The sequence below is a fragment of the Geotrypetes seraphini genome, chromosome 18, assembly GCF_902459505.1.
Source record: "Geotrypetes seraphini chromosome 18, aGeoSer1.1, whole genome shotgun sequence".
NCBI lineage: Eukaryota > Metazoa > Chordata > Amphibia > Gymnophiona > Dermophiidae > Geotrypetes > Geotrypetes seraphini.
Genome location: NC_047101.1, coordinates 500,330 through 527,575, shown reverse-complemented (window position 1 = coordinate 527,575; position 27,246 = coordinate 500,330). Strand labels below are relative to the sequence as shown.

The 27,246-nt window shown below is 41.2% G+C and overlaps 2 protein-coding genes and 1 long non-coding RNA gene across 11 annotated transcripts in view; 2 read left to right on the top strand and 1 right to left on the bottom strand.

Annotated features, from left to right (window-relative positions):
- The first annotated feature begins 934 nt into the window (after positions 1 to 934).
- On the top strand, positions 935 to 18,350 carry LOC117351616 (oocyte-specific histone RNA stem-loop-binding protein 2-like). 2 transcript variants are annotated; one of them, XM_033927149.1, is made up of 6 exons: positions 935 to 1,047; positions 1,561 to 1,659; positions 5,341 to 5,430; positions 12,177 to 12,272; positions 14,611 to 14,709; positions 17,658 to 18,350. In XM_033927149.1, exons 1-6 carry the CDS (start codon positions 968 to 970, stop codon positions 17,797 to 17,799), a joined length of 606 nt encoding a protein of 201 aa, XP_033783040.1. In that variant the 5' UTR covers positions 935 to 967; the 3' UTR covers positions 17,800 to 18,350. The 2 variants fall into 2 exon arrangements, with proteins under 2 accessions (XP_033783040.1, XP_033783041.1); XM_033927150.1 differs by lacking the exon at positions 5,341 to 5,430.
- A 585-nt stretch (positions 18,351 to 18,935) lies between these two features.
- Positions 18,936 to 20,455, bottom strand: LOC117351617. The gene is made up of 2 exons (XR_004537491.1): positions 20,288 to 20,455; positions 18,936 to 19,671 (listed from the first exon to the last, which is right to left on the bottom strand). It is a non-coding gene; the product is annotated as an uncharacterized LOC117351617 (long non-coding RNA).
- Positions 20,456 to 20,463: 8 nt separating this feature from the next.
- LOC117351614 (C-terminal-binding protein 2) overlaps positions 20,464 to 27,246 on the top strand; it is a 130,352-nt gene continuing 123,569 nt past the window's right edge. For 6 of the 8 annotated variants that reach the window (XR_004537489.1, XR_004537490.1, XM_033927145.1 and 3 more), the window contains exons 1-2: positions 20,464 to 20,601; positions 22,189 to 22,282. The gene's annotated coding sequence lies outside the window, so the exon portion shown is untranslated. Of the gene's footprint in view, positions 20,602 to 20,738; positions 20,967 to 21,072; positions 21,093 to 22,188; positions 22,283 to 27,246 lie in introns of those variants that run through there. The other 2 variants (XM_033927143.1, XM_033927144.1) reach the window with 2 other exon arrangements.

The window sequence follows — 27,246 nt, the reverse complement described above, 5'->3', positions numbered from 1 at the left end:
AATAATAGTAAATATTGAAGAACTAAGGCCAGTACTGTGCAGACTTGCACAGTCTGTGTCTGTAAATGGCCGTTTGGTGGAGGATGGGCTGGGGAGGGCTTCAATGTCTGGGAGGGTGTAGATCAGTGGTCTCAAACTCAAACCCTTTGCAGGACCACATTTTGGATTTGTAGATACTTGGAGAGCCTGAAATTATCAGAAGCAATTAAGGAAAGATTTATAAACTATAATTGCTTCTGATAAATTCCAGCTCTACACAGCTGAAAGAAGTGCAACATGCAGACAGTGAAAAACTATCAAAGTATCAACTGCAAGAGACAAGATTTTGGAGCAACTATTTTGAGGCCCTCGGTATTATAAAGAATGATTCTTTATGGAAAACTTGTGCTCTAAGTGTCCGCCTCACTGCTGTAACCTCACACAAGCGCGATTGTCCTCTCCACGCCACCTCACAATCACGTACAGACGCAGGAAAGCGCTTGCGTGAGGTTCCAGAACGTGACCGCCGGACACTTACGGCACAAGTTTTCCATAAAGAATCATTCTTTATAATACCGAGGGCCTCAAAATAGTACCTGGTGGGACGTGAATTTGAGACTTCACGAGCTTTGGATTCTTGTCCAGAAATAGCTAAGACGAAGGGGAAACAAAAACCCAACCAATGGACCATTCGGGTCTTTATCTGCCGTCATCTACTAGGTTAAATTCCACCCTCTCTCTTGCCTTTGCCATCATTAGCCGCGCAGATCAAATGCGCCTCCGTTTCCAGCCGGACCCTTTTTGTTGCTACACAGGGATCTTCTCTGCCTCGCGACAAGCACTTCCGCCAGCCGCACGCGGATCGATCTCCTCGCTTTCCTGTAGAGAGCGCCAGAGGTGCAGGACAGAGTTTGCAGCTCTCGCCCCGCCCAGCTCTTCGCGTTGAAATGGGGGGGGAGGGCGGGCCTGGGGGGCGGTCTCTTTGAAGATGGAGCGAGTGGCGTGGGAGCTGCCAGGCGGGGTTTCTGCTGCTCCGGCTTGCTTTTCTCCTGGACTGGATGGACCATGGTATAAAGTGGGAGGTCCTTGATACTGTTATTATGGAATGTATCCATTGCATTTGCTTATAGGATCAAAGCTATAAAGCAAGACAAGGTTTCTAGTGCACAGTCTTATGGAGGAAATAAATATGTTTGAATCAATACTTAAAAATGGAGAGTTTTAGAAAAGAGGTGGTGGATCAAGCTGGGGGGGGGGGGAGGCGTCATAGAATTTTTGCAAGTTTTATGGTGAAGTAAGAAAGAGTCAACTAGTTGAATGGTGGGGGAGGGCAAGGAATACAAGAAGCAGGTCCCAGATATGCCTATCTTATAGCAATTTAAAACACAGAAAGCACCATACAAAAAAGCTCCACCATCTTAAAAAGAGGGCTATCTGGCAAAATAGGAACTCCCTTTTCTTGAGAAGTCTCTTCACATTTAATGGGCAAGATCATGTGTGGAGTATGAAATCAATATGAATTTATTAACTGCCTGAAGAGGTTTACTTAAGGTGGTGCTTCTTACTTTTTCTTTCTCTTAGGCTGCAGGTGCCTTTTGCTGAGCATTCCTCTCTGCAGCCTTGGTTTCCAGGGCCCCGGATGCTGGTAGACCCTGGTCTTGCTCAGGATGGGTTATTTGGGTGAGACTGTTTCATTACTATGCATGCTAATTTAATTAGTGGCCTTATAAGTTGCTAATTGGAAGTACTCTGTAGTTAAAAATAGGATCGACTTGAAATACAGAGCATCTTCCACTCAAATCAAAAGTTAAATCACGTTTATATTTCAGAAAAGGCCTATGGTGGGGTGAGGGGAGTGTAACTTGCAAGGAGCAATAGTTACAACCCTAACCATCTTACTGGGCAAAATGAATAGGACTTAGTTTCAAGTTTATTAAAATTTTGATATACCGCCTTATCGCAATTCAAAGCGGTTTTACAGAATTTAAAATTATAAAATACAAGACAATGGACATTAAAATGAAGACGAATAAATAGACTTGACTTACTGGAGTGAGAGGAAATGGGGAGGAACTACAATATTTGGATAAAGAATAGATAAAGGGGAAAATGAAAAAAAAGACCAATGGCCAAACTAGCATGAGCTAAAAACATCCTTAAAAGGACGATCAAACTTCAAAAGCATATGACTCGGTGGCCTTTTTATCTGCCATCATGTACTATATTTGTTTTTAATTTAATGTTTTTATTGTAATCCACTCTGACATGAAGCATGGAATATCAAATCTTTTAAACTATTTATGATTACATTTGGGATTTGAGATCTATAGCTCACCTTTTTACAAATCTAAGCTCAAAGCAAGTTACATATATGGATACATGACTTTATTTCTCTGCCTGGTGGACTCACAATCTAAGCTGGGAAAGTCACATCAGCTTCTAATCTGAGAGCCCTTGGGATGGTCCCCAAAGCAATGGGCTGGGTCGGGAACTCCTTGAGTGGAAGGTGACAGAGGGTAGTGGTCAATGGAGATCACTCTGAGGACAGGAATGTTACTAGTGGTGTGCCTCAAACGTAAGGAAGTTCTTCTTCACCCAGAGAGTGGTAGAAAACTGGAACGCTCTTCTGGAGTCTTTTATAGGGGAAAAAACTCTCCAGGGATTCAAGACAAAGTTGGACAAGTTCCTGCTAAACTGGAATGTACGCAGGTGAGGCTGGACTCATTTAGAGCACTGGTCTTTGACCTGGGGGCCGCCGCGTGAGTGGATTGCTGGGCACGATGGACCACTGGTCTGACCCAGCAAAGGCAATTCTTATGTTCTTACATTTTTTGACTTAGCGACACACAGCAGTCACATCAACAGTCATCATAACCTGCAGTTGAAGGGACTCCTCCAACGGTCAGTAAAGCTTTGAGACAGTTCTGTGTAGAGGAGTATAAATAAACCGAGTACCCTCAGTCTGGGCCCTATAGTGACTAACTGAGTTGAGTAGTGGTAAAGGATATTGCCAGTGATGTTCTACAAGGTTCAGTTCTTGGGACTGTTCTATTTAATGGTTTTGTGAGTGATATTGTGGCAGGACGTTCTGGCAAGGTTTGTCTCTCTGCACATGATGTCAAAATCTGTAATAGGGTAGGCACCCCTGGTGTGAATAACATGAGGAGGGACCTAATGAAGCTTGAAGAATAGACCAGAATAATGCTAAAAAAATGCAGAGTGAAATACTTGCATAGAAGATGAGTGGGACTTGAGTGTGATCACTTGTGATTTTAAGGTGGCTAAACATGTAGCCAAAAGGATGCATAAGGAGAGGCATGGCTAGCAGGAAAAAAGGAGGTGGTGATGCCTTGAAGTCTCAGAGACCTCATTTAGAGTACTGTGTACAGTAGTGGAGACAATAGCATCAAAAAGATAATGAATTGGAATTGGTCCAGAGGGAGGCTACTAAAATGGTGAGTGGTCTCTGTTCATAAAATGTATGGGGACAGACTTAAAAATCTCAAAATGTATGTTTTACAAGGGGAGTGTGTGGTGCAGTGGTTAGAGCTACAGCCCCAGCAGCCTGGGGTTGTGGGTTCAAATCCCACACTGCTCCTTGTGACCCTGGGCAAGTCACTTAATCCCCCAGTGCCCCAGGTACATTAGATGGTGTGAGCCCGCCGGGACAGATAGGGAAAAATGCTTGAGTACCTGAATGATTTGTAATCCACATAGAATTTATAGGATATGCGGAATATAAATCAATCAATCAAAGGTGAGAGTGAAACTATGATAGGGATGGCATAAAAAGACATGAGGCGAGTCGCTTTCAGTTGAAAGAAAGCTCTGGAATGAGGGTGCATAGGGTAAAAGGAGAAAGACCCAAGAATAACTTAAGAAAGGAACTCTTCACAGAAAGGGTGGTGAATTCATGGAAAAAGACTGGATCTGAATTCAAGGAAGTGTAGGACAAATCCATAGGATCTGTAAGGGAGAGTGGATGGTACATTGCCTAAAGAGCTCCAAATGCTCATTTCACAAGCAATGGCAACAGCCTCTTTACACAGACACTGCTTGCCAACTGAGATGAAGGAAGAGTTTTCAAAGAGCAAGTGAACACTTGTAGCCCATCGGTAATGCCATCTGGGTGGAGGAATACTTTTCATTCAATCCTTGTATATTTTGGCTTTATCTGTTTCCCGCTGCCCTTTGTGTTCTCTGCCTGATCATCCTCTGAAGGCTCAAGAAAACTCCACTCCACATTCACAGGCACCCTCCTAATGCAGCCCTGCCTTTGCGAAATGCCCTTGATTGGGAGTCCATTAACCATTTCTCATTCTAGGGCCCAAGTAATGCAGGCTTGCTCCAGCCTGTAGGTGCCTGTTAAACAATAGGGATTCCTCATTCCGAGGACTGAACATCACTTCAGACTGCATGTGGCATGGAAGATTTAATGTGAGATAGTAATTTGGGTCTTCCATATTACAGTACTGGCACAGGGCTGGTTCCCAGCTAAGTTATGAGAGCTGATCTGGAATTTTGTGCCTTTGTTTTGAGATGAGATGTTGGTCTATGCATTCCTCCAGTCTGTATGCCTTTATCTCTCTCAGCAACCTGCTGGACAAAAGATGACTTAAAGGCCCTTGATAGGGGAAAGTTTTTGGGTTGGTTTTTTTTTTTTTGGGGGGGGGGAGGGATTGAGACTTGTGTACGGCCTTTTTGTAGTTTTACAACCACACTTAAGCAAGTTACATACAGGTACAACAAGCATTTTCCCTATCTGCCCCAATGGGGTCACAGTCTATCTAATGTACCTGGGACAGTGAAGGATTAAGCAACTTGCCTAGGGTCACAAAGAGCAGCACAGAGTTTGAACCCACAGCCTCAGGGTGCTGAGGCTGTAGCTCTAACACTACAGTACCACACCTGTTCAGCTTGGATTCCTATAAGGAATATGAAATTACACATAGTGTTTAGATGAACACTAAAAGAAAAAATAATTGATTGAAAAAGAGAAGTATTAAGTACTAAATATAAAAAAGGGTTGTTTTTTTTAGACCAGTGATAGCTCACATTCAGCTAACTTGTCGAGACAAGTTCTAACAACAAGTAGCTGTGAGCGCTTGAGGTCTTTTTGTCCCCCATAATAAATTCTTAGTTTTAAGTAAAATAAAGGTGACCAGCTCGCTCCTGCGTGTTTCCATTCATTATGGGATGGTTGGGCTCGAACTACTACGGCACTCTCTCCTCTGCGGAATGATGCCAGAAAATCACTATTGCTCTTTAACTGTTGAGCTGTTCTTGGAGCTAAATTTTATATCCATTAGTAGCATGAATATTTACATTTTTATCTTTTTTTTTTTTTTTTTTTTTTATCAGTGGGACTTGCAGGTCTCGATTTCATGCCTCTTTTGTACCCAACTTTGAAGAATCTCTTATTGCAGAGCCAGAAAGGACCTGGTTACATAGGTTTGTATCATGAAATGATGTTCTATCATGCAAGTATAACTGCTGAGACCAGGGCACTTCAAAACTAAAAAAGATATTTTAGAATTAGTCAAAAAGAACATTTTCAATGGTGGCATAAGCTACTGGAAGCTTCCATCGCTTCTGTGTGTAAGGTTAAATAATATACTACACAAAACTGCAACAGTTAAACCATTGTTAAAGAGAGAGAATCTGGATGTTACTGTTTTAGGGAATTACAAGACATTTGTGGCGAAGATCATTGAAAAGGTGGCTCTTACACAACTTGAGGACTTTGTGGGGCAAAAGAATTTATTGGATTGTCATCAATATGGTTTTTGAACAGGACAGTGTAGAATCATTGATGGTTTCTATGGTAGATGAGTTGAAGTGAATAGATAAAAATAAAACTTTGTGTGTGGTGTCATTATACATGTTGTCAGCTTTTGATATGGTTGATAAGATCTTGCTAGGTAAACTGGCCACAGTATGCGGTTTGTTTCTTATTTCCAAGATAGATCAATACAGTGGTACCTGTGATCACAACCATAATTTGTTCCAAAACTCTGGTCGCGACCTGAATCTAATTTCCCCATTGGATTGTGTGTAAATACGATTAGTCCATTCCAGACCCTATGAAATTAAATATAAAAACCTTGAATAAAACTGAGAAAACTAACACTGCATGAGTCTATACTAGACCTCTACGAACCGTTCACTGTAAACATTTTTTAATGAGTTTTAAGCACAGAAAAAAAAATCAAAGTTTGAAAAATCCTTGATTATATAAAAACTTACCGTAAACAGCCAAGAAAACTAACCTTGCATGAGTCGACTTCCGGTGTGAAGGAAGTACATGTACGCAAACAAAATGGGAAAACATTGGCGCTTACGAGGTGGAAGGAGAAAATGGCCGGGGCTGTGTTTGTTCGGTACCCGATTGTATGGTTGTGACCAGGTGCAAAATTTTGATGAACTTTTTGGTTGGGAACCGATTTGTTCATGTACGGAAGCGTTTCTACTGTACAGGTGAAAAGCAAAGGTAGTGCGTTTATAGGGAAATGCATCCCACAAGAATCTGCATTATCAGCACTTCATTTTCATCTTCATTAGATGATGTATTTCAGGAATTGTATGCAGACCATGTTTAATTTTTCTTTCCAATGTCTGACAAATAAATTGACAGCGTGTTTACAGATGTGTTATAAATTAGTTTTGAATTTTGCTAATACTACTGTTAGGAAGAGTTAAGGATCCATTGTGGCTGGAAGTTGTTGAGATAAGGTTCACTTCTCTCCCTGAGAGAACAGCTGTTATCTGTAAAGTCTGCATTTTTTCATGTGTCTCTTAAGCAGTTTGAAACCGATGCTATCGCCCTATGACTTTAGAGTTGTAGTTCAAAATATAGGGCCTGCTGGCCTTGAAGCCCAGAGATTTAAAGGGCTTCGGGGCTGTTGCTGTGCGGCTTTGTAAACCAGGCCCATAGTGTTTAGATTATTACAATGCTTTAGACTTGGGGATGTCATCCAGATATAGAGCTCTGCAAGTAATACAAAACGTGGCTGCATGATTAATTTGTGGTGGCAGTAAATTTGAAATGTAACCCCTTTGCTGTATTGGCTACCTGACCTGTTAAATCTCATGTAGCCTTTAAGATAGTAGTGCTGATATTTCAGGCCATCCATCTAAGACCACGGTATTGTTTATTTATGTTCAAACAATTTTATTGACCAAACTTGCATTTATTGTTTATTTAAAGCTTCTATACCAACTAACTAATGACTGAAGTCAATTCAGAGTGATTTACATGAGCAGCTTTGATGGAAATATGAACATTAACTTCAGTAATGATGGCACACAATATATGAACTATAGTCAAGGAGTAACTTAACACTGCTGGAGTTATGATAAAATAGTTTAGTAATGGTGTTGCATACAGAATTAGATTGTTTTTGAGATGTCCAGCATTCATATATATATATATATATATATGTGTGTGTACAAATCACTTACCCGGTCAACCCTTTAAATAAAGAATACTATAACCCTATATCCCTTCATTTTACTTATGTATTTATATATCACTTATAGCCTAAGTGGTTTACATTCAGGTACTCGAGCTCACACTAGTGCTGCCCAAAAAAAAAATCAAACTTACTGATTCGTTGGCCCCCTTGTAGAGACCTGTTCGGGCTTTCTCTCTGCCACCGGAGTCCTTGCTTCTAATGTAACTTCTGGTTTTGAAAACCCAGAAGTTACATCAGAAGCAAGGACTCTAGTGGCAGAGGGAAAGCCCGAATGGGTCTCTGCGTGTAGATCGGCGGCAGCAAGGCGCTCTTCTCTACGGCCAGAAGTATTTCTCCTCTCCTCCCTGGTCAGGCAAAAGCAGCAGTAGTGAATGGAATTCACTATCCTGCTGCTATTCCGGGCATCTTCTCTCCATTCGGCCAGCCAAGTCGAAACAGGAAATTTTCACTGAGGGCGGGAGAGAAGATGCAAGGAGTGGCGGCAGGAGTGGATTGCTAAATCACTACCACCACTGGCACATGTTGTAACATAAAAATAAAGGTAGATGGGGGGAGAAGGGAGATGGACTTGAGGGAGTTGGTGGACTGGAGGAGAGATGGGAAGAAGATGGATGGGAGAGATGAACTTTGTGGAGGGGGGAGATCATGGAGAGGGGAGATGGACTTGGGGGAGGGAGAGATGGACTTGGGGGATATCATGGACAGGGGAGATGGGGAAGGGATAGAAGAAATAATGGATCTAAAAACAGGAGAGAGAGAGATGGATAATGAGATTTAGGGAGGGAAGGAACAGAAAGGGAGAGAAGCTGGACATAAGGGATGGTGTGGGGGGATAGAGATACTGGATAGGAGGGTAGTTAGAAAGAGAAAGGAAGAGCTGGTGGGGAAGGAGGGAGAGATGCTGGATGAAAGGGTAGTTGAGAAAAGGAGAGATGGTGGATCTGGGGATGGTAGGGTCCATCGCTGCAGCTACAGGAATAGATGAAAAAAAGGAAAGATACCAGACCTCTGGGGGAGGGAAGGGGAGGACAGAGATGGAAGATGGATAGTTAGCACGGAGAAAGAAGAAAACAAATGGGCAAGAGACCCTGTCAAGTGAGTTATCAGAAGATGTTTGTCGCATAGCCTGGGACCAAAATGATTTGAATGACCAGACAACAAAAGGTAGAAAAAATAATTTTATTTTCTGTTTTGTGATTGCAATATGTCAGATTTGAAAAATGTATCCTGTCGGAGCTGGTGTTGGACTACGAACGTGAGCTAGGATTTAACAGAGAGAGGAAGTCTTTTTTTGTTTGATTTGTTTACACCACAGCGCCAGTGTGGGTGGGAGAGGGCAAAGGGGGTGGAGTGGGTGAAGAGGCTTTAAACCCACCAGGATGTTTGAAAAAAACATCCAATTGCGCAGGAAAATCGCATTGAAAAATCGATTCAGTAGGCTGAATCAAAGAAAAAATTTTTTTCCTGAATCGGGCAGCACTAGCTCACACTCTAATGTACCTGGGGCAATGGGGGATTAAGTGACTTGCCCAGGTTCACAAGGAACAGTGTGGGATTTATTTAATTAATCTCTATAAATATACATACTTAAATTTATATTTGTCATTTAAATGTATAATAATTTAAACTTCCTTTGTATATCCTGCTTCATCCTATCATGTATGAACTATGAAGTAGTGAGCTAATTCCACCATATTAATTACCCTCCCGGATTATTCTTGTATTAATTAAAGTAGTCTGAGAAAAAGAAGGTCTTCATTCCTTTCTTTAACTTTTTGGTATCTTTTTCTGGTTTTAATTCCTTTGGTAGAGAGTTCCACCACAGATGATATTTCCAACAAATATTCTTGACTCGAGCAAAGTGTTGTCGTAGTGTTCTGTAGTCTGGCCGCTAAGAAATGGAGAGATAACAAAGCTTTAGAATAATGGCTATGCAAAAATTCAAGGCTGTGTATAAGAGAGAACAGTAAAGACTGCACAGGGAGGATACTTGCCATAAATTTAAGAAACAGCTTCGTGGCGTGATGCCGAAGTTTTTTAGAACAATGTACTATTGCATCAGCTTTTTGCCAGTGTACCTCAGCTGTTCTGTTCATGTGACTCCGTTATGATTAGCCTTTTACCCTATGACATTTAAACCCCGCGGTGTTCTGCCACAATTCCCTTGAAGCATTGGAAACTTCAGCATCACGCCACAAATCTGTTTCTTAAATTTATGGCAAGTATCCTCCCTGTGCAGTCTTTACTGTTCTCTCTTATACACAGCCTTGAATTTTTGCATAGCCATTATTCTAAAGCTTTGTTATCTCTCCTTATCTTTTAGAATTATCTCCTTGTCTACATCACCCTGCTTTTCTCTGGCATTGGAATTTTTTCCATTTCTTCCCTCTGGGATCCTTGAAAAAGACCACGAAACATGGCCCATGTCGGGACCTCCTAACAAATTTAAGTTAAGTAGGATTTCTTTATCCTTCCTGCCATTGAAAAATTTAGTCAGATATTTCAGAAGAACACCTTATTTTCAACACTTAATAGCCATACACAATGATGGGATGGTGGGTTCGGCTATAGGAGTTTTGGCTCTTGGTCGGACTACACATATTCTGAGTGTATGCCTAAGTGTTCTTTACAGTAACTGAATATTTTTCTAAAAATAAGTTTGTGACCTTTCTTCTGAGAAGTCTTCTCTCTGTGTTATATATTTTGCTTTGACTTCTCAGCCCTGAAAATTTTGTTTGTACAATCATCCTCACCTCTCCTATTTTTGACTTGATCATGTACTTAGGCATGCCTAGTAAGATTGCATTGCAGTAGTCCAAAATAGAGAGTTCTGGGGATATTACATGGACATTTCTTGATAGTTCAGATATTGTTTTAGTCCTCTGACCCAGTAGTTTGCCATAAGCATTTTGCACAATATGTTGAATTTGTATTGACATGTTTAAGTTTAGGTTCAGCCATCCTATGATGCTGTATCCACATTGATTGAGGTCAGAGGTAGCAATGCGCTTGTCTATGCATGGGATAAAGTGAAATGTGAGCACTAGTGCTATGGCTATTTCAATAGTGGGAGTGAGGATCTGGAACAATACGGTCGATCAATTGAGATTTATTAATAATTTACAGAGTTTTTAAAAACTTTTGAAAATATCCTTCTGTAGAATCTTTTTTTTTTTTTTTTAGTAAGAAGCGGTGACTAAAGAAATTAAGTAGTTAACTGACATATGGTTAATAGTGTTTTTATGCTGATTTTATTTGTCATGTAAGTTCCTGGAAAAAAGATCAATAAACCATTTTCTAAGCCCTTTGTAAACCCAGTTCTGTTGGCTGCTTTTTACCACCACCTTGTACAATTAAACTGTGGCATCTTCACTGCATAAGTCCAATGAGTTACAGCTGCTCCATGAAACTAATATTTAGCATGCTGACATGACACCAGATTGTTTTGTGCCCTTAGTTCTATACTGGGATAGATATCTCAAGTATTTTGGTTGCAGACGGATAGAATACTAAGTGAGACAGGAAAGATGTTCAGAGCTCCGAAGGGTGTCTGAACATCTCCCTGCATGAAAACATATTTAATTCTTCAATTGTTTAATCCCTTCTCCCAAAAGAGCCCAGAACGGGTTAAAATTTCACCTACTACTATTAATTATTTCTATAGCGCTACCAGACACTCGCAGCGCTATACAGAGTCAGAAAGAGTAAGAAAACAGTCCCTGCTCGATAGAGCTTACAATCTAAATAGGCAAGACAGACAAACAAGATGTCGTGGATACAGTAAGGAGAGCAGTTAATCAGCTGGCTGGGTTGGAGGGCAGAGGAGTAGGGTTAAGGATTGAAAGCTATATCAAAAAGTATGATATATGATTATAATACAAAACAACAAAACACTATCCAAACGAACTGCAGCTCAAAGTCAAAAGATAAAAACAAAGAAACTGCAGATATTGTGTACAAGGTGTGAAAAAACTGAACTTTATTAAAAAAGGTTCAATGTAGCATTCAAAATTGAGTCAATCAATAAAGATATAAAAATGGTTCTCGGGTGTAAGTCCACAGGACCTGACACGGTCCGTATTTAGGAAAACACTCCTTCCTCAGAGGTGTGAAAACGAAAGTGGAAGAACGCTGCGGAAAAGCATGAATTAAGAGAATACATATTTTATACATCTCACCTCTTTGGTTTTTTGACATTCACATCCACATGATCTTTTATTATTATTTCTCATCTTCCATGTCTACCCTTATTCATAGTATTCACATTTTCTTTATATGGTTTGATATAGCACCACAAGTCACTTTACAATGTACACACTACCTACACTAACATTTTGTATTTTCCCCATTATCACCTTTGCTTAGGACCTCTGAGGAAGGAGTGTTTTCCTAAATACAGACCGTGTTGGGTTCTATGGACTCGCACCCGAGAACCATTTTTATATCTTTATTGATTTTGACTGTTTTGAATGCTACATTGAACCTTTTTAATAAAGTTCAGTTTTTTCCATACCTTGTACATTGTAACTGCAGTTTATATACGATATAATACAAACACTCTTAGGTTGGAAATGGTTTGTATGGTTACATTTTGAAAACAATTTAGATGATGATTTTGAGGATTTCTTTCGAATTCAGTTTGAAGATCACCTACCATAGTTACAGATGGGTTTAAATATGTCTAATCAAACAGCTGCTGTTCTCTTTTTCTGTTTGGGACAGAACATTCCTATCCACATCTCTCTATGGTGTAGGTATGGTCAGCATTGGAGTTGGCACAGATTCGGACCCAGCCAAACCAGATTGGATACATGACAGGTTTGTGGGTTTTGTTTTGGTTTTCATTTTGTTCTTATCAAAAGGATTTGAATTTCTACTACTGAGGTTTTTGGGTTTTGTTTTTTTTTTGTTTTTTTTGTTAGACTGAGGTAATTGCTAGCCAAAAAGGTCATTATATCATTAGAGGTAAAAATTTAAGAGCAGGACGGGAATGTTGCTCATGTCATAGTTAAGCAGATCTGGGATTCCTGAGGTGAGAATGAATATTGAGAGATGAACACTAACAAAGTGGATGGAGGCATAATAATCACTTGTCAGCAGTGGATCAGTCAAGCCCTAAAGAACAGATGTCTTTGAAAGGTCAAGGTTGAAATTGGCTAGCATGGGTAACCTTGACAAAAGGCAACAAAAGCCAGACATCCAGAGATAAGGAGAAAACACCTGTGGGTTCTAGTTGGCCTGGTGTCCTTGGCAGTAGGAAGCTGATGCACTGCCTTTACTTACAACAATGTTTCTCAACACACAAGTACGGACACGAGCCACTTGTTGGGATACATGGCACTGGCCGCCGCCAAGGATATTGCCTGCCCGCCCGATGAAGCCACCCGCCGGGGATCCTTCCTTCCTGCTCTCCACCCACCCGTTGAAGCCGACCCAGGGGGCTTCCCTCTAATGTCGGAGCTGATGTCAGAGGAAATTCTTCCCGGAGGGAGGGGGGTGGAGAAGGGTCCAAGTTTACCTCCTTCTGCCTTCAGTGGCTCTCTTTTTTTTTTTTTTTTTTTAAACCTTATTTGTAGCTTTTCTCTTCTATAATGTAGTTCCTACCCTTCACCTATTGAACTCGTTTATTTGAGTTATTTAAGTCCTTTGAACATTGTATATGTGTAAACCAAAATTTTATTATACGCCCCTTAGAAACATTGTATAGGCGGTTTAACAAATGTTTAAATAAACTTGGAATCGCTGCCTGCATGTCCCAGCAACGAGAGCGTCTAAAGGCTAAATTCACTAAGCCCACCGATCAAGTTCTGACCACTTAGTGACCCCTTTACGACCCGATTTCCCTCCAACCCGATTTACTAACCTCTGTCCCGATCATCCTCTGAGCCGCGCATGCAAATGAGGGGGAACAGCATTCAACTGTAGGCAGGCAGTGATTCACCAAAAAAAAAAAAAAAAGCAACACCGACTGGGCTGGCCGATGAGCAAACAAGCGACTGCTGGGGACCAGTCATTTACGTCGTTTCCGACTGCTCTGCCCTGAATCTCCTGCTCTCTGCCCCAACTCAAGCCGCGATTCTCCTTCTGCTCTACTTTGCCCCGATTCTCCTGCCCTTCCCCGCTTAATACATGTCCATATTGGCAACTGATGTAATTCAATTAATGGGAGACATGATAAAATATTCTAGTCTAGTTGGATCAGTCTTATGGGATTTTTGCAATCGTCCAAGTCTAGAATTAGAACAACCAGAGTATAATATCACAGCAATCCAACTTGAGAAAATCATTGCCTTAGTACTATTTAAAAATGCTCTTTTAAAAGTTTTTCTTTCGAGACCAGTATCCTGTTTCCAACAGCAGCCAATCCAAGTTACAAGTACCTGGCAAATTCCAAAAGAGTATAACAGATTTTGTTGCTTGTCCTGGAAATAAGATACTATGAGTGGTGTGTGTACCTTATGGAGGCTGTACTCCTGGAAAAACATAGGCAAAGTGAATACAGTACAAAATGCTGCAGTTAAAACTTTTAATAAACATATTGTTTGGATCTAGAGAATGACACGGTGACAAATTTCATCACTGTTCCCGTCCCCGCGGGAAATAATCCCATTTCATTTTTTAGTGTCTATTTCAGCCTCAGTCCTTCTACACCAGCATTCTTCAAAGCAAAGCTTGAGGGTCAGTGATTGTGGCCATTCATACTGATTCTTCCCTCTCTCCTTAAAGAATGACATGAAGATGGTTTCCCGCAGTTATCCGCGGGGACGGGAACGGTGATGAATTTTGTTACCGTGTCATTCTCTATTTGGATCTAAATACCTGTATATGTATTCTACAGCAGAGGTCTGCAGACTACAGTCCTGCAGGCCATTTCCACTCCCCAGTGCTATGAGAGAAAGAGACTGTAGAAGATTTCAGCTCAGTCAGGACTCAAAGATGAGAAACAGAGGGGGGAGAGCTGCTAGTGTGGAAACTCTTGCAGCAGTCCTGGAAAATTAGAGATCACTTTGCATCATTTGGTAATAATTCTTTCCCATCATAGTTCAGAATTACAATTGAGTGACTGTTTTGGATTGTACATAAGCTGCGATTCCAGTACTAATGAAGGCTATATTTCCAAATCCTAAAGCTCAACAAATGCTCTATATTTATCCAGATATGAGACAGATGTGGCAACTCTTCAGAGGAGACAGAAACAGATTGACTATGGGAAAAACACCATTGGCTACCAACGCTATGTGGAGCAGGTCCCTAGGTGAGAGCATTCTGCCTCTTTATCAGAGATGTCTTGTCATGCTGTTGAAGCTTACATAGTTTTCAAATTGGGCTGTTTGTGCTATAAGGTTGCCTTCGGCATGGCTCCATTGAACTTAGCTGAGAGATTTCTGATCGCTTCTCAAAGGAAAAGTAGAAAATCACATGCCCTCTTTGTTTTCCCCTCTGTTAAGGGCTGTAAAAGTAAGAAGTACCATGATATCAAACTATCATTTCAAGGAGCATTTCATGATAGACTTTCACCAGATGCTATTTACATCACATTCTTACCTACATTTCAGAAAACAATTGAAGACTTATCTTTTTTTCAAAAACATTAGGTTGATTAGATTTATAGTATATTGATTTTTTCTTTTGTTATTATGTCATCTTTTGCAAACCGCACTGAGCTCTGTGGTTATGCGGTCTAGAAATCCTACGTTATGTTAATCTCACAAGCATTTTAACTTGCAGAACAAAATATTGGAGTTTTAAATAAGATTCAGAAGCGCTTCTGTGCTACCTGGATAAGTGCTGCTTAAAAACTTCAGCTACCAAGCTGCTATGGTCAAAAACTAACTTGCTTAAGAGAGCTAAAATGTTCCAAGGCCAAAGCAGCAGGCCACTCTTGTGATTGGAGGGGCTGAACAAACCAATCCCTGACTCCATCCCTAGGCTCTTTAATTGCTGGTGCTGTGTTGGGCAAAATATTGGTATGGCCTTAATACCTCCATGAGGTCATATTTATCCATATAGAGGAAGGGTTCTCAACAAGTGAATATGCATGCATGGAGGCAGTGTATGCAAATGTCTCATAAATATTCACGGTGATATCTTGAAGCCCTGCTAGTGATCACACATTTGTTTAAGGTTAGGACTTTTGCCATCCTAAATTCTCAACTAGATATTTAGGGTCCTACCTGAACAAATATAGCCATTGACTATTGGAAATATCTAGGCAGCTGACCCATACAACCCTTTCTCCTCAATAACTGATCCCTTGAGCTGTTATTCACTAGCTTCCACCCTGTTAAGTTCAATCTATTTGTACCTTCTTTTAATCTTTGTAAACCGCATAGAACTTCACGGTCCTGCGGTATATAAACTGTTATTATTATAAGTAGATCATCCACTTGCCTTGCTAAAGTTGACACAACACTAGTATTTATCTTTAAGTTCCTCAATCAGGCAGCATAAAATGGTAAAGAGAAGCTATCTGTTGATCACATGTGTATCCATCTTGTAGTAATATTACATTTAGGCATACACATAACTGATGGGCCCCAGTTTTTTAGTGAATGGTGGAAGAAGATAAAGGGAACTGTTTTTTGAAAACTACCCACATTTACTGCAAAGTCTTGGTTACGTTGTGTGTATTGTCTTTTGCTCTAGTTTTCAGCAAGTACTTAGTCCTGTTAGGCAATTTTGAGATTACACTTGCTTTGACAAGGTGCCACATGAAAGGCTGCTTAAGAAGCTGGGAACCACGGGGTGGGCGGGGATGTACACAGATGGATCAAGCACTGGCTGTCAGGTAGACTACAGAGGGTCGGAGTAAAGGACCAATATTCTGACTGGCGGGGAGTCACGAGCGGTGTGCTGCAGGGATCGGTGCTGGGGCCGCTACTCTTCAACATATTTATCAATGACCTGGAAACGGAGGCAAAGTGTGAGGTTATAAAATTTGCAGACGATACCAAGCTCTGCGCCAGAGTTAGGACCAGGGAGGAGTGTGAGGAACTGCAAAGGGACCTCGATAAGCTGGAGGACTGGGCAAACAAATGGCAAATGCGCTTTAACGTAGATAAATGCAAAGTCATGCACATAGGGAAAAAGAACCCGTTGTTCGAGTATAAAATGGGGGGGAGATTGCTGGAAGACACCGGACTTGAGAGAGACTTGGGTGTGCTAGTGGATCCATCCATGAAACCACCAGCAGCCTCGAAGAAAGCCAACAGGATGCTGGGCATCATCAAGAGGGGCATATCAACCAGGACGCGGGAAGTCATCATGCCGCTGTATCGAGCGATGGTGCGCCCACATCTGGAATACTGCGTTCAATATTGGTCGCCGCACCTCAAGAAGGACATGGCAGTTCTTGAGAGAGTCCAAAGGAGGGCAACAAAACTGGTAAGAGGGCTGGAAAACTTCCCATATGCTGAGAGGCTGGATAAACTGGGGCTCTTCTCTCTGGAAAAAAGGAGGCTCAGGGGGGATATGATAGAGACCTTCAAAATACTTAGGGGCATAGAGAGGGTGGACAGGGACAGGTTCTTCAGACTAAAAGGGACGACAGGTACAAGGGGGCACTCGGAGAAACTGAAGGGAGATAGGTTCAAATCAAATGCAAGGAAGTTTTTCTTCACCCAAAGGGTCGTGGACAAATGGAATGCGCTCCCGGAGGAAGTGATCCGGCAGAGTACAGTACAGGGATTCAAACAGGGATTGGACAGATTCCTGAGGGAAAAGGGGATCGTGGGGTACTGAGGGAGGTGCTGGGGTGTTGCATAAGTATAGACAGCTCACCAGGTCGTGCAGGTGCAAGGCCGGAGGATTAGGACATTGATGGGAAGATAGGACTTCGATGAGAAACCTAGGGGGCCCCTTCTGGTGATTAAGGCAGGTCATGACCTGTTGGGCCGCCGCGGGGGCGGACTGCTGGGCGGGATGGACCTCTGGTCTGACCCGGCAGAGGCACTACTTATGTTCTTATGTTATGTTCTGTAATTAGTGTAGTTTTAGCTGGCAGGGGGGTAGCTATAGCTCTGAAACTCCAGAAATAATGCAAGTAGGTTTCTCCCTGGTGTAACAGCACCTTAACAGGTATGTAAAAGGACAAATGTGAAATAAGCATATTTTCTGTCAGGCTGGCAATTTGTATGTAATCTCTTTAAAAGGTTGACTTTTGCAGGCTTTGCCACCACTTTTCTCATCCTTGTCTCTTCACAGGGTGCTCCGAAAGCCAGGCATTCACCCTCATAGCCCCAATAAATATAAGAGATATAGTCGACGCTCCTGGGATATGCAGATCAAGTTGTGGCGTCGATCCCTTCATGCTTGGGACCCTTCACCAGGGCTACTCTTTCTATAAGAGCAGTTTGCAAATGATGCTCTGTTCTCATCTGCCTTTTCAAATGCACTGAGTTGGTGGACAATGAAAATATGCTTAGACCTAGCAGAGAAAGGATTCTTTGTTTTTCCAGCTGTGCACTGAAACTATGCTGATCTGCTGTAGTTTTGCTGTTCTAGACAGAAGGAATTTATTTCTTTATTGAAATGTATAATTATAACAAATCGAAATGTCCATTAAAAAATAACCAATCTTTTGTCTCCCAGAAGAAGGTAATCCAAACCCCTAATACTGCAAAGAAAGAAAGTTGCTTTTTCTTTAGGATTTAACTAAATTGCAGTGTACAAATGGGACCAGAACTATATGGGCTGAGGAGCAATGGTCAGTTGCTAGGAGGAAGCTTTTTCCTACCCATATGTAACACCACAGGGAGCAGTAAAATAAACTGTCTCACAGGAGCAATCTGAAAAAAATGCAAACCTTACAATGACAGTGTCTTATCCCAATGCTTGAAATAACTGTAGTTTTTGTTCTTTTTCTGATGTGAAAGTTACCAAAAGTGTAGCAAGATGTACTATCTCAGACTCTGAAGTGTCCTAAAGTACCAATTCATCTAAAAGTTCCACTGAATGGTGATCCTCCAACTGAGTGTCTCATGAATTTATCTTTGAAGAGGCAATAATAATGGAAGATTCTGCTCACACTGCTTGCAGAAATTAAAACAGATTTTACCATTAGGGGGTGTGCACTGTGTGTTCTGAAAAATGTGAATTTCCGCAATAACTTAACTGATCAAGTTTAATTAATTTTAATATACTGACCATCGATGTGCACCTGGCTGGTTTACAATGCTAAAATGAAAGGTTAAAAAAAATTTTTGTATGGGGAGGGGAAATGTGAACATTAACTAGACAAATTACAAATATGAACATGAGCTGGAGGGGAAAGTTAATAATTACATCATTAAAAACAAATTAAAGGGAAGAGGGGGGAGGATAAAACACCAGGAATGGGGATCGCTTCTTCAAAGCGGTTTGTGTTTGTTTTGTGGGCTGGTTGGGATTAAACACCTAACATGGAATTTGGAAGGGATGTAACAAGAATACATTGTTTCAGAAGTAGAAAGAAATTTAATTAAATAACAAAACTCATTTGTGGTCCAATACAGATGCAAGCATATTCATTTGTGACTTGTTGGTAGTTATGCTTCCTTGTTGGTGTATTTTTCAAATAGCTTTTCTTTTTTTTTTTATTTGTTTATAAATTTTACTAATTGTTAAACAACAATATAATGGAAATAAACAATTAAAAAGGAAACAAAACATATGAATTATAAATTCCACAAAATTAACTAAGTTCACAGTCCACAAGCTGAGGAGAGAAAATCCTTCACCTCCAAGGGAAGTTGGTTTTCAAGAAATGTTCATTCATATTAGAAGATCATACCGTTGGATTGGATTAAATTAAATTATCATCCTGGTTGGTTGAGAAGTTCCATGGAGGGAACTGGAGCTTTACCAGCTGCCTTACCCTCAAGAAAAAAGTTCAATTGATCAGGTTCATAAAATATATATCTAGTATTTTGATGGGTAATACAGCATTTACAGGGAAAACGTAACTGAAAAGTTGCTCCCATACTCAAAATTGACTGACGGTAGGTTAGAAATTTCTTTCATCTGTCTTGGGTCCATTTCGATACATCAGGAAAAATTAAGACTTTTGAACCATGAAATTCTGAATTATCAGTCTTATAGAATAGATGAAGAACTGCTTCCTTATCTTGATGAAAAACAAATGTTACCAATAAGGTTGCTCGTTCCATAATTTCTTCTTGTTGAGATGTTTCCAGGATAACTGTGAGATCTAAGTCTCCTGCCACGGTGCCTTTATCCTCTTTAGGAATATTTAAATAGTATAATTTATGTAACGGTGGTAAATTGTTTTCAGGAAATTTAAATACTACTCTCAAGAAGGAATGAAACAGTTCTCTTGCCATTTGGAAATAGGAAAATTTAAAAGTCTAAGGTTCAGACTCCTATTAGCATTTTCTAACACAAATAGCTTTTCTAATCCTTGTCTCTGAAAGGAATAAAGCCAACCTATCCACTCTTAGACCACTTGACTTACAAGTGCTGTCTGTCTTGGTAGGAGAACCATAATGATAAACAAAATCTGTCCTTATATGAATCCCTTATATTGAGCCCTCTGAAGAACAGAATTTAACCTCCCCCCCCCCCCCGGGCTTATGTTTTTACTTATCATGATTTGGTTTCTCTTATTTATTAGACGCCATATCTTCCCCACTTCGCCCTAGTTGCCTATACAGAAATCTTCTGAAGAAATTATTTAAAAAGGATGTGGAATAAATACCAGAACCTGTGTGTGGGGGTGGGGGTGGGAGGGGGGCTCTTTTCGCGTATGTTCTCATAGCATGCAATGAAACCCTGTGCTAAATAGCGTGACAAAACCTAATTAATCTAATGTCAGCCCGTTGAAAGAAGTCTACTACCTGATTTGAGAAAACCATCTCTCTTGGAGAATGACACGGGACACAGTTGTCCTTAAACCCAGTGACATTCTCTCATTTCTCCCCCACCTCAGTCCTACCTTCAGCCTCGTCATCTGTGAGGGCTGCGGAAGCGGAAGCAAAGTCTTTTTCACGCCGCTTAGCGACGCCCCGCCCTCGACGCAACGTCTGTGGCCGGAAACCGGAAGTTGCGTCGGAGGGGGGCGGGCCAGGGCCGAGGGAAAGCTCCGGGTCCGCCGTAGCTGCCTATAGAAACTGCTGCTACCGATAGCGGCGACCTCCGGGAGAGACCGAAGGTAGGGGGCGAGAAGGAGGGAGCGAGGCTGAACCGCGGGGCGGGACCGGGGAGGGGGTGAATCGAAGAAAAGAAAGAATAGTGTCATGGGGAGGGGGAGGGGAGGGGAGAAGGCGGCGTCCACCTCACAAGTGGGGCTGCAACGAGGTGGGAGCAAGAGCGAAAGAGAGAAGAGAACCAGCAAGGATGGAGAAGAAGGAGCTCCCAGGGAAATCGGCTTCGTTTACTATTGCAAATTATCTCCTCTGCTCTTCTTTCTCGCCAGTAAACATAAAAGTTGTCATGCCTGGGGGAGGGGGAGAGAACGGAGTTTAAATTTCATCATGATGAGGAGAGAGAATCCCATTTGGAAAAAGCCATACCTGAGTGAGAAGAGAAACAGTATACTGTATTTGTAAAAATAGGGAGGGGTGATATGAAAAAAAAGGGTGAAGAACAAGCTTTGGGTTTAAATTTAGGGATGAGGAACTCGGATTTTACGGTAAAGTTTCTGTAAGCATTGAATTAAAACAGTAATATTAATTCAGTAAGTCTATAGTTTTTTTTAATAGGAATCCTTAACAGAAACAAGTGTCATTTCTTGGCATTGCTCCATTTTTTCCTGTGTCTGAATAAATAAGGGTGTTCAGTTTGTATCCTTCTCAGAACCACTTGCAATCATCACATTAAGTATAAATATATTTAGGGTTGTTGAATTTAAGTGTTGTATTTTTTTTATTAATTTTATGCAGATAAAATATATGTATCAGAATTGTAGCACCCAGCAAACAAACTTAAAGCACTCAAAAGGCATAAAAAGCAATGTATGTTGATTTTCTCTTCCAGAAGCCTGTTCTCTTCATTCTTTCAAACTTTCCTTTCCTTATTTTGTTAATTTAAATTTGTTGCACTTCCAAAATGCTGCCCAAAGCATTTACAATATCAAGTTCACAACCTGTTTCTCAGGAGCAGCTAGATAATAGAGTCAATAGGAGGATGAACATAAGAGTTGCCATACTGGGGCAGACCGAAGGTCCATCAAGCCCACTATCCTGTTTCCAACAGTGGCCAACCCAGGTCCCAAGTATCAAGTTAGATCCCAAAAGTGTAAAACAGATTTTATGTTGGTTTTCCAAAGCTAATATGTGCAGCTGAGGGGTCATCAGTATGGTGAAGCCAGCTGGAAAATTGGGGGGGGGGGGAAGGAGAATAGAGTAGGCAGGCTGAATATAAGGGACAGTGATTTTCTGGTGTTGATCCAATAAACTATTGATTTTCATTTTTTATGGGAGGGGGCTGGGATAGGTGTGTTATGAACTAAAGCTTAAAACTAGAAGCCCTAAATATATTACATGCATGAAAGCAGAAAAATGTTAAAGTATCATGGGTTTGAAACTTGTGAGCTCTGGAGGAGATGTAGCCATCTTAAAAGAAATAGTAGCACAAATAAACTGATAAGCAGGATTTTGAAAATTCTTCTTCTTGCTATTGCTTTGAATACATCTAGTTAATCTGTTGATAGTCTTGGTTTCTATTGATGTCTATTGGTTTCTGTTGATGTCTATTGGTTTCTGTTGATGTCTATTGGTTTCTGGTGTTTTTTGCACAGGTCCTGCGGAACAGTCTTTACACTGAGCTCCCGTTAGCAGGACCAAATGGTAATGGAATAAAGAAGAGTCCAAAGATCATCCCAGCAAAAGACAGTAAGGAACTGACTAACCTTTTAAAGAGTAGTTGTATTATTTAGCTATTTCAAAATTCAGTCTGCACTGCCTTTTCAGCATCCTTATCCTGTAGTATACATTATGAATTAAATTAAAATGCTTTAAATTAGATACTTCATGGTAGACAATGCAGATGTTCTCTATGCATTGAGGCCCATATTTTTTAAACATCACCTAACTTAAGTGGAAAATGCCATTTAAAAAAAAAAATGTGGGTACCTAACATGCCTTTATCTCACCTGCGGAGGTGCTTTACAGTGCCTAATGCCACTGTAGGAAGTGGCGTTAAGCGCCGTAAACCTTCTGTAGCTGCCTGAAAACCCTGGTGCCTACCTTTCACAAAGCCACAATTCTATAAACGGCACTGTCTTGTGATTGACACACGATCGGCACCAATTTTGTAGGTGGCTGCCAATTGCGACGCTCTTTATAGAATTCAGCCTTGAACGTCTTGATATTTCTCCAGTTTTTTATATATGTTCAGAATGTTAGACCATTTTAGGGAGTAAACATGTTGTAAATATCAGTTTAGATTAGTACGTTCTCAAGATATGAAATAAAATTGCAGTGCTCTCTGTAATACACATGGGTTATGAGAGGGCTGCTTACCTGGGGGTATAGATTACGTACAAACGTAAGGAAGTTCTTCACCCAGAGAGTGGTGGAAAACTGGAACTCTCTTCCGGAGGCTGTTACAGGGGAAAACACCCTCCAGGTATTTAAGACAAAGTTGGATGAGTTCCTGTTGAACTGGAACGTATGCAGGTAGGGCTGGTCTCAGGGCACTGGTCTTTGACCTGGGGGCCGCCGCAGGAGCGGACTGCTGGGCATGATGGACCACTGGTCCGACCCAGCAGCGGCAAATTCTTATGTTCTTCTCTACTCTTTATATAAGAACAGCCTTACTGGGTCAGACCAATGATCTTTCCAGCCCAGTATCCCGTCTCCATGGAGGCCAATCTAAATCACAAGTATCTGGCAAAACCCTAAATAGTAACAGCAGTCCATGCGACCAATCCAGGGTAAGCAGTGGCTTCCCCCATGTCTGTTTCAATAGCAGACTATGGACTTTTCCTCTAGGAACTTGTCCAAACCTTTTTTTTAAACCATCTGCATTAACCACTCTCACCACATCCTCTGGCAATGCATTCCAGAGCTTAACTATTCTCTGAGTGAAAAAATATTTCCTCCTATTGGTTTTAAAAGTATTACTAATAGGAGGAAATTACTATGTTAATGATGGAGTTTGTCCAGATTTCCTTATTGGATCGAATTCTTTACCTCTGTCTTGTAAATATAACAAAGGGACGTATACAGTTGTATTAAAACAGAGGTGAACAAACTGGCCCAAGGAAGGTTTCCATCTGACCTTTGCTGGAGTAACGTTATAAATGTCAGCAGATAAAGACCTGCTTGGTCCATCCATTCTACCCAACAATGTGGCCAGAGTAGAATCTGGCACGCTGCAAAGATTTCACTTCATGATTAAACACTGGTATACTTTCTTTCTCCCTGCCAATTTTGGGGCACAGACCGTAAAAGTCTGCCCGACACAGGTCCTACTTCCCAACTACTGGAGTTGCCCTCAAAACCTGCTCTAGTTTGTTATTGAGAAAGACATGGGGGAAGCTGAGTACTGATAGATAGAACCCTGAATCCATCGGCTCAATGTGCAGCAGCAGCAAAGAAAGCTAACAGGATGTTAGGCATGATAAAGAAAGGAATCACGAGTAGATCAAGGGAGGTCATAATGCTTCTTTATAGAGCAGTGGTGAGACCACACCTGGAATACTGTGTCCAACACTGGTCTCCATACCTGAAGAAGGATATAACACTACTGGAGAGGGTGCAGAGGCGAGCGACGAAGCTAGTAAAAGGTATGGAGAACTTGAGCTACAAAGATCGCCTCCGAAAACTGGGACTATTCACCCTTGAGAAGAGAAGACTGAGAGGGGATCTGATAGAGACTTTTAAATTGCTAAAAGGGATCGACATAATGGAGCAAGCTCCCTCACCAGCAGGGGGAAAGGATGGTGAGCAAGAAACAGCGTTATTCACATTGGCAAATATAACCCAGTCTCGGACCAGAGGTCATGGCCTGAAGCTGAGAGGGGACACAGCCAGGACAAACGTCAGAAAGTTCTGCTTCACACAGCGAGTGGTGAACGCCTGGAACTCTCTCCTGAAAGAGCTGGTGGAGGAAACCACCGTTCTAGGATTTAAGGGAAAATTGGAAGCACATCTTCTTACAGAAGACATTGAGGGATACGAGTGACTAGTTATTCGCCAGGGTGTGCCTGGCTGAGCCTCCGTGTGTGCGGATCGCCGGACTAGATGGACCCCAGGTCTGATCCGGTGCAGGCATTTCTTATGTTCTTATGTTCACTGCTTGCCCTGGATCGGTAGCATGGCATGTTGCTACTCCTTGGGTTTTGGCCAGGTACTAGGGACCTGGATTGACCACCATGAGAACGGGCTACTGGGCTTGATGGACCATTGGTCTGACCCAGTAAGGCTATTGTTATATATTATGTTCTTGATCTTAGTCTGTCTTTGCTATTTATGAGACCCAGACCACAAAAGTCTGCCCTGCATTGATCTGGCTTCCCAACTTATGAAGCTGCCTTTAAAACTCTCTCCAGTTATAAAGTATTTAAGTTTTGCTTTAATTGTTTTCCATCCCAATTTTATATAGTGTTCCTCTGTGTTTATCTCACACATTCTTGAATTTTGTCACCATTTTTGTCTTCATAGTCTCCCGCAGGAGTGCATCCCATGCACCAGCACCTTTTCTGTGAATAAGTATTTCCCAATGTTGCTCCTAAGTCTCACAGCCTGAACCCTTAACTCAAGACCTCTAGTTCTGCTTTCCCATATCTGCAAAAGATTAGTTTGCATATTAAATACCTTTTTAGGAATTTAAACATCTGTATCATATTTCCCCTATCCCTCCTTTCCAGGTATTCATATTGAGGTCTTCTGGACTCTTCTCAAACATCTTTTGACACAATCTCCTTATTTCCTTCCTCAGAAGTGTTTTGATGTCCTCAGTGAAATACGGCCTCCGCAGTTGAACACAGTACTCCAAATGGTGCCTCACCAACACTTTATATAAATCTTTAAAAGAGTCCACCAGAACATCTTTGAGCTCATTCAGTATCCTGGATGTATTTGCCCACTTTCAGTTTTTCAGGTTGTTCATAAACACTTTCTTCCAAGAAGAGTGCGATATCCATTCCACTCCCATATATGCTTTTGTGAACTGACAGAGATATTTCTCCAGGATTTTTCTCCCATGAACCCCAAACAGAAGTGTTTATTTGTTTAGTATATGTTCCTTTTCTTCATCACTCCATGTATTGGTTCTCAGCTATTTTGTCTCATAATTCCATTTCTAGCTTCCCTCCTTTCCCCCATGTACCTGAAAAAGTCTTATCACTTCCTTTTAATGTCTAACCATTTTTTCTTCTGCCTGCGTTTTTGCCAAGCAATTCAAAAATTTGTAGTACATAGTAATTGATGAAGCATTCCTACATGGGCTTTATTGAGCATATCACTCGTGTTCTCTCCACTGAGAACACCTGCTATTCATCCTTCATCAGTTCAGCCCTTGGCTGTGGTGTCTCATACACATAAAGGGGCATAATCAAAAGAAAGTGTAAGTCCGTTTTGGCCTAAGTCACAAGTCGTTCAAAGTCTGACACGGGAAAAAGTCCATTTTCAAAAAATATGTCCAGTATTTTTTTTTTTTTAATCATCCAACTGTACGTCCAGCCGTCTGATCGTCCAGACTGCTAAGTTGTCCATCTTTATACTCCATTTTCGACCAAAAATTCATCCAACTCAAAAACACTTAGAAATAGAACTTTTGGGCATGAGAGGGGCCAGAAAAGTAAGGGACTGAACACCCAGACATGGCAACAGAGTAGTGGGGCACCTTACAGGGCACTGCTGTGAACTTCACAAAAAGGGTGCCACATAAAAACAAGAGAAATAGGAAGCCGATATAATTCTCCAACCTAGTGGCTGAGAAAATAAAGGCGAAAGAGTTGGCGTTCATGAAATATAAAAAAACCCAAGAAGAGGAGAGCAGAAAGGACTACAGGGTGAAACTGAAAGAAGCCAAGAGAGAGATACGTTTGGCAAAGGCACAGGCGGAAGAACAAATGGCTAAAAATGTAAAAAAGGGAGATAAAAATTTTTTCAGATATATTAGTGAAAGGAGGAAGATAAAAAATGGAATTGCTAGGCTAGGATTTTCTTCTGTGAACACAGAACAGAAGTATTTGTTTAGCACATTTGCTTTCTCCTCATCACTCTCCACATATTGGTTCCCAGCATCTTTTAGCCTAGCAATTCCATTTGTTATCTTCCTCCTTTCACTAATATATCTGGAAAAAAAAAATTTCTCCCTTTTTTACATTTTTAGCCATTTGTTCTTCCGCCTGTGCCTTCGCCAAACGTATCTCTCTCTTAGCTTTTTTCAGTTTCACCCTGTAGTCCTTTCTGCTCTCCTCTTCTTGGGTTTTTTTTATATTTCATGAACGCCAACTCTTTCGCCTTTATTTTCTCAGCCACTAGGTTGGAGAACCATATCGGCTTCCTTTTTCTCTTGTTTTTTATTGATTTTCTTCACATAAAGGTCCGTAGCCATTTTTATCGCTCCTTTCAGCTTAGACCACTGTCTTTCCACTTCTCTTATGTCCTCCCATCCTAACAGCTCTTTCTTCAGGTACTTTCCCATTGCACTAAAGTCCGTACGTTTGAAATCTAGGACTTTAAGTATCGTGCGGCCGCTCTCCACTTTAGTCGTTATATCAAACTAAACCGTTTGATGATCGCTACTTCCCAGGTGAGCACCCACTCGAACATTAGAGATATTCTCTCCATTTGTGAGGACCAGATCCAATATCGCTTTTTCCCTTGTGGGTTCTGTCACCATT

Excerpts from the sequence above, each read along its gene's own strand:
- LOC117351616 (XM_033927149.1), top strand. The coding sequence starts at position 968 with ATGGAGCGAGTGGCGTGGGAGCTGCCAGGCGGGGTTTCTGCTGCTCCG. Across the intron at positions 5,431-12,176 it reads GAAAGGACCTGGTTACATAG|AACATTCCTATCCACATCTC; the intron begins GTTTGTATCATG and ends TGTTTGGGACAG. Across the intron at positions 14,710-17,657 it reads TATGTGGAGCAGGTCCCTAG|GGTGCTCCGAAAGCCAGGCA; the intron begins GTGAGAGCATTC and ends GTCTCTTCACAG.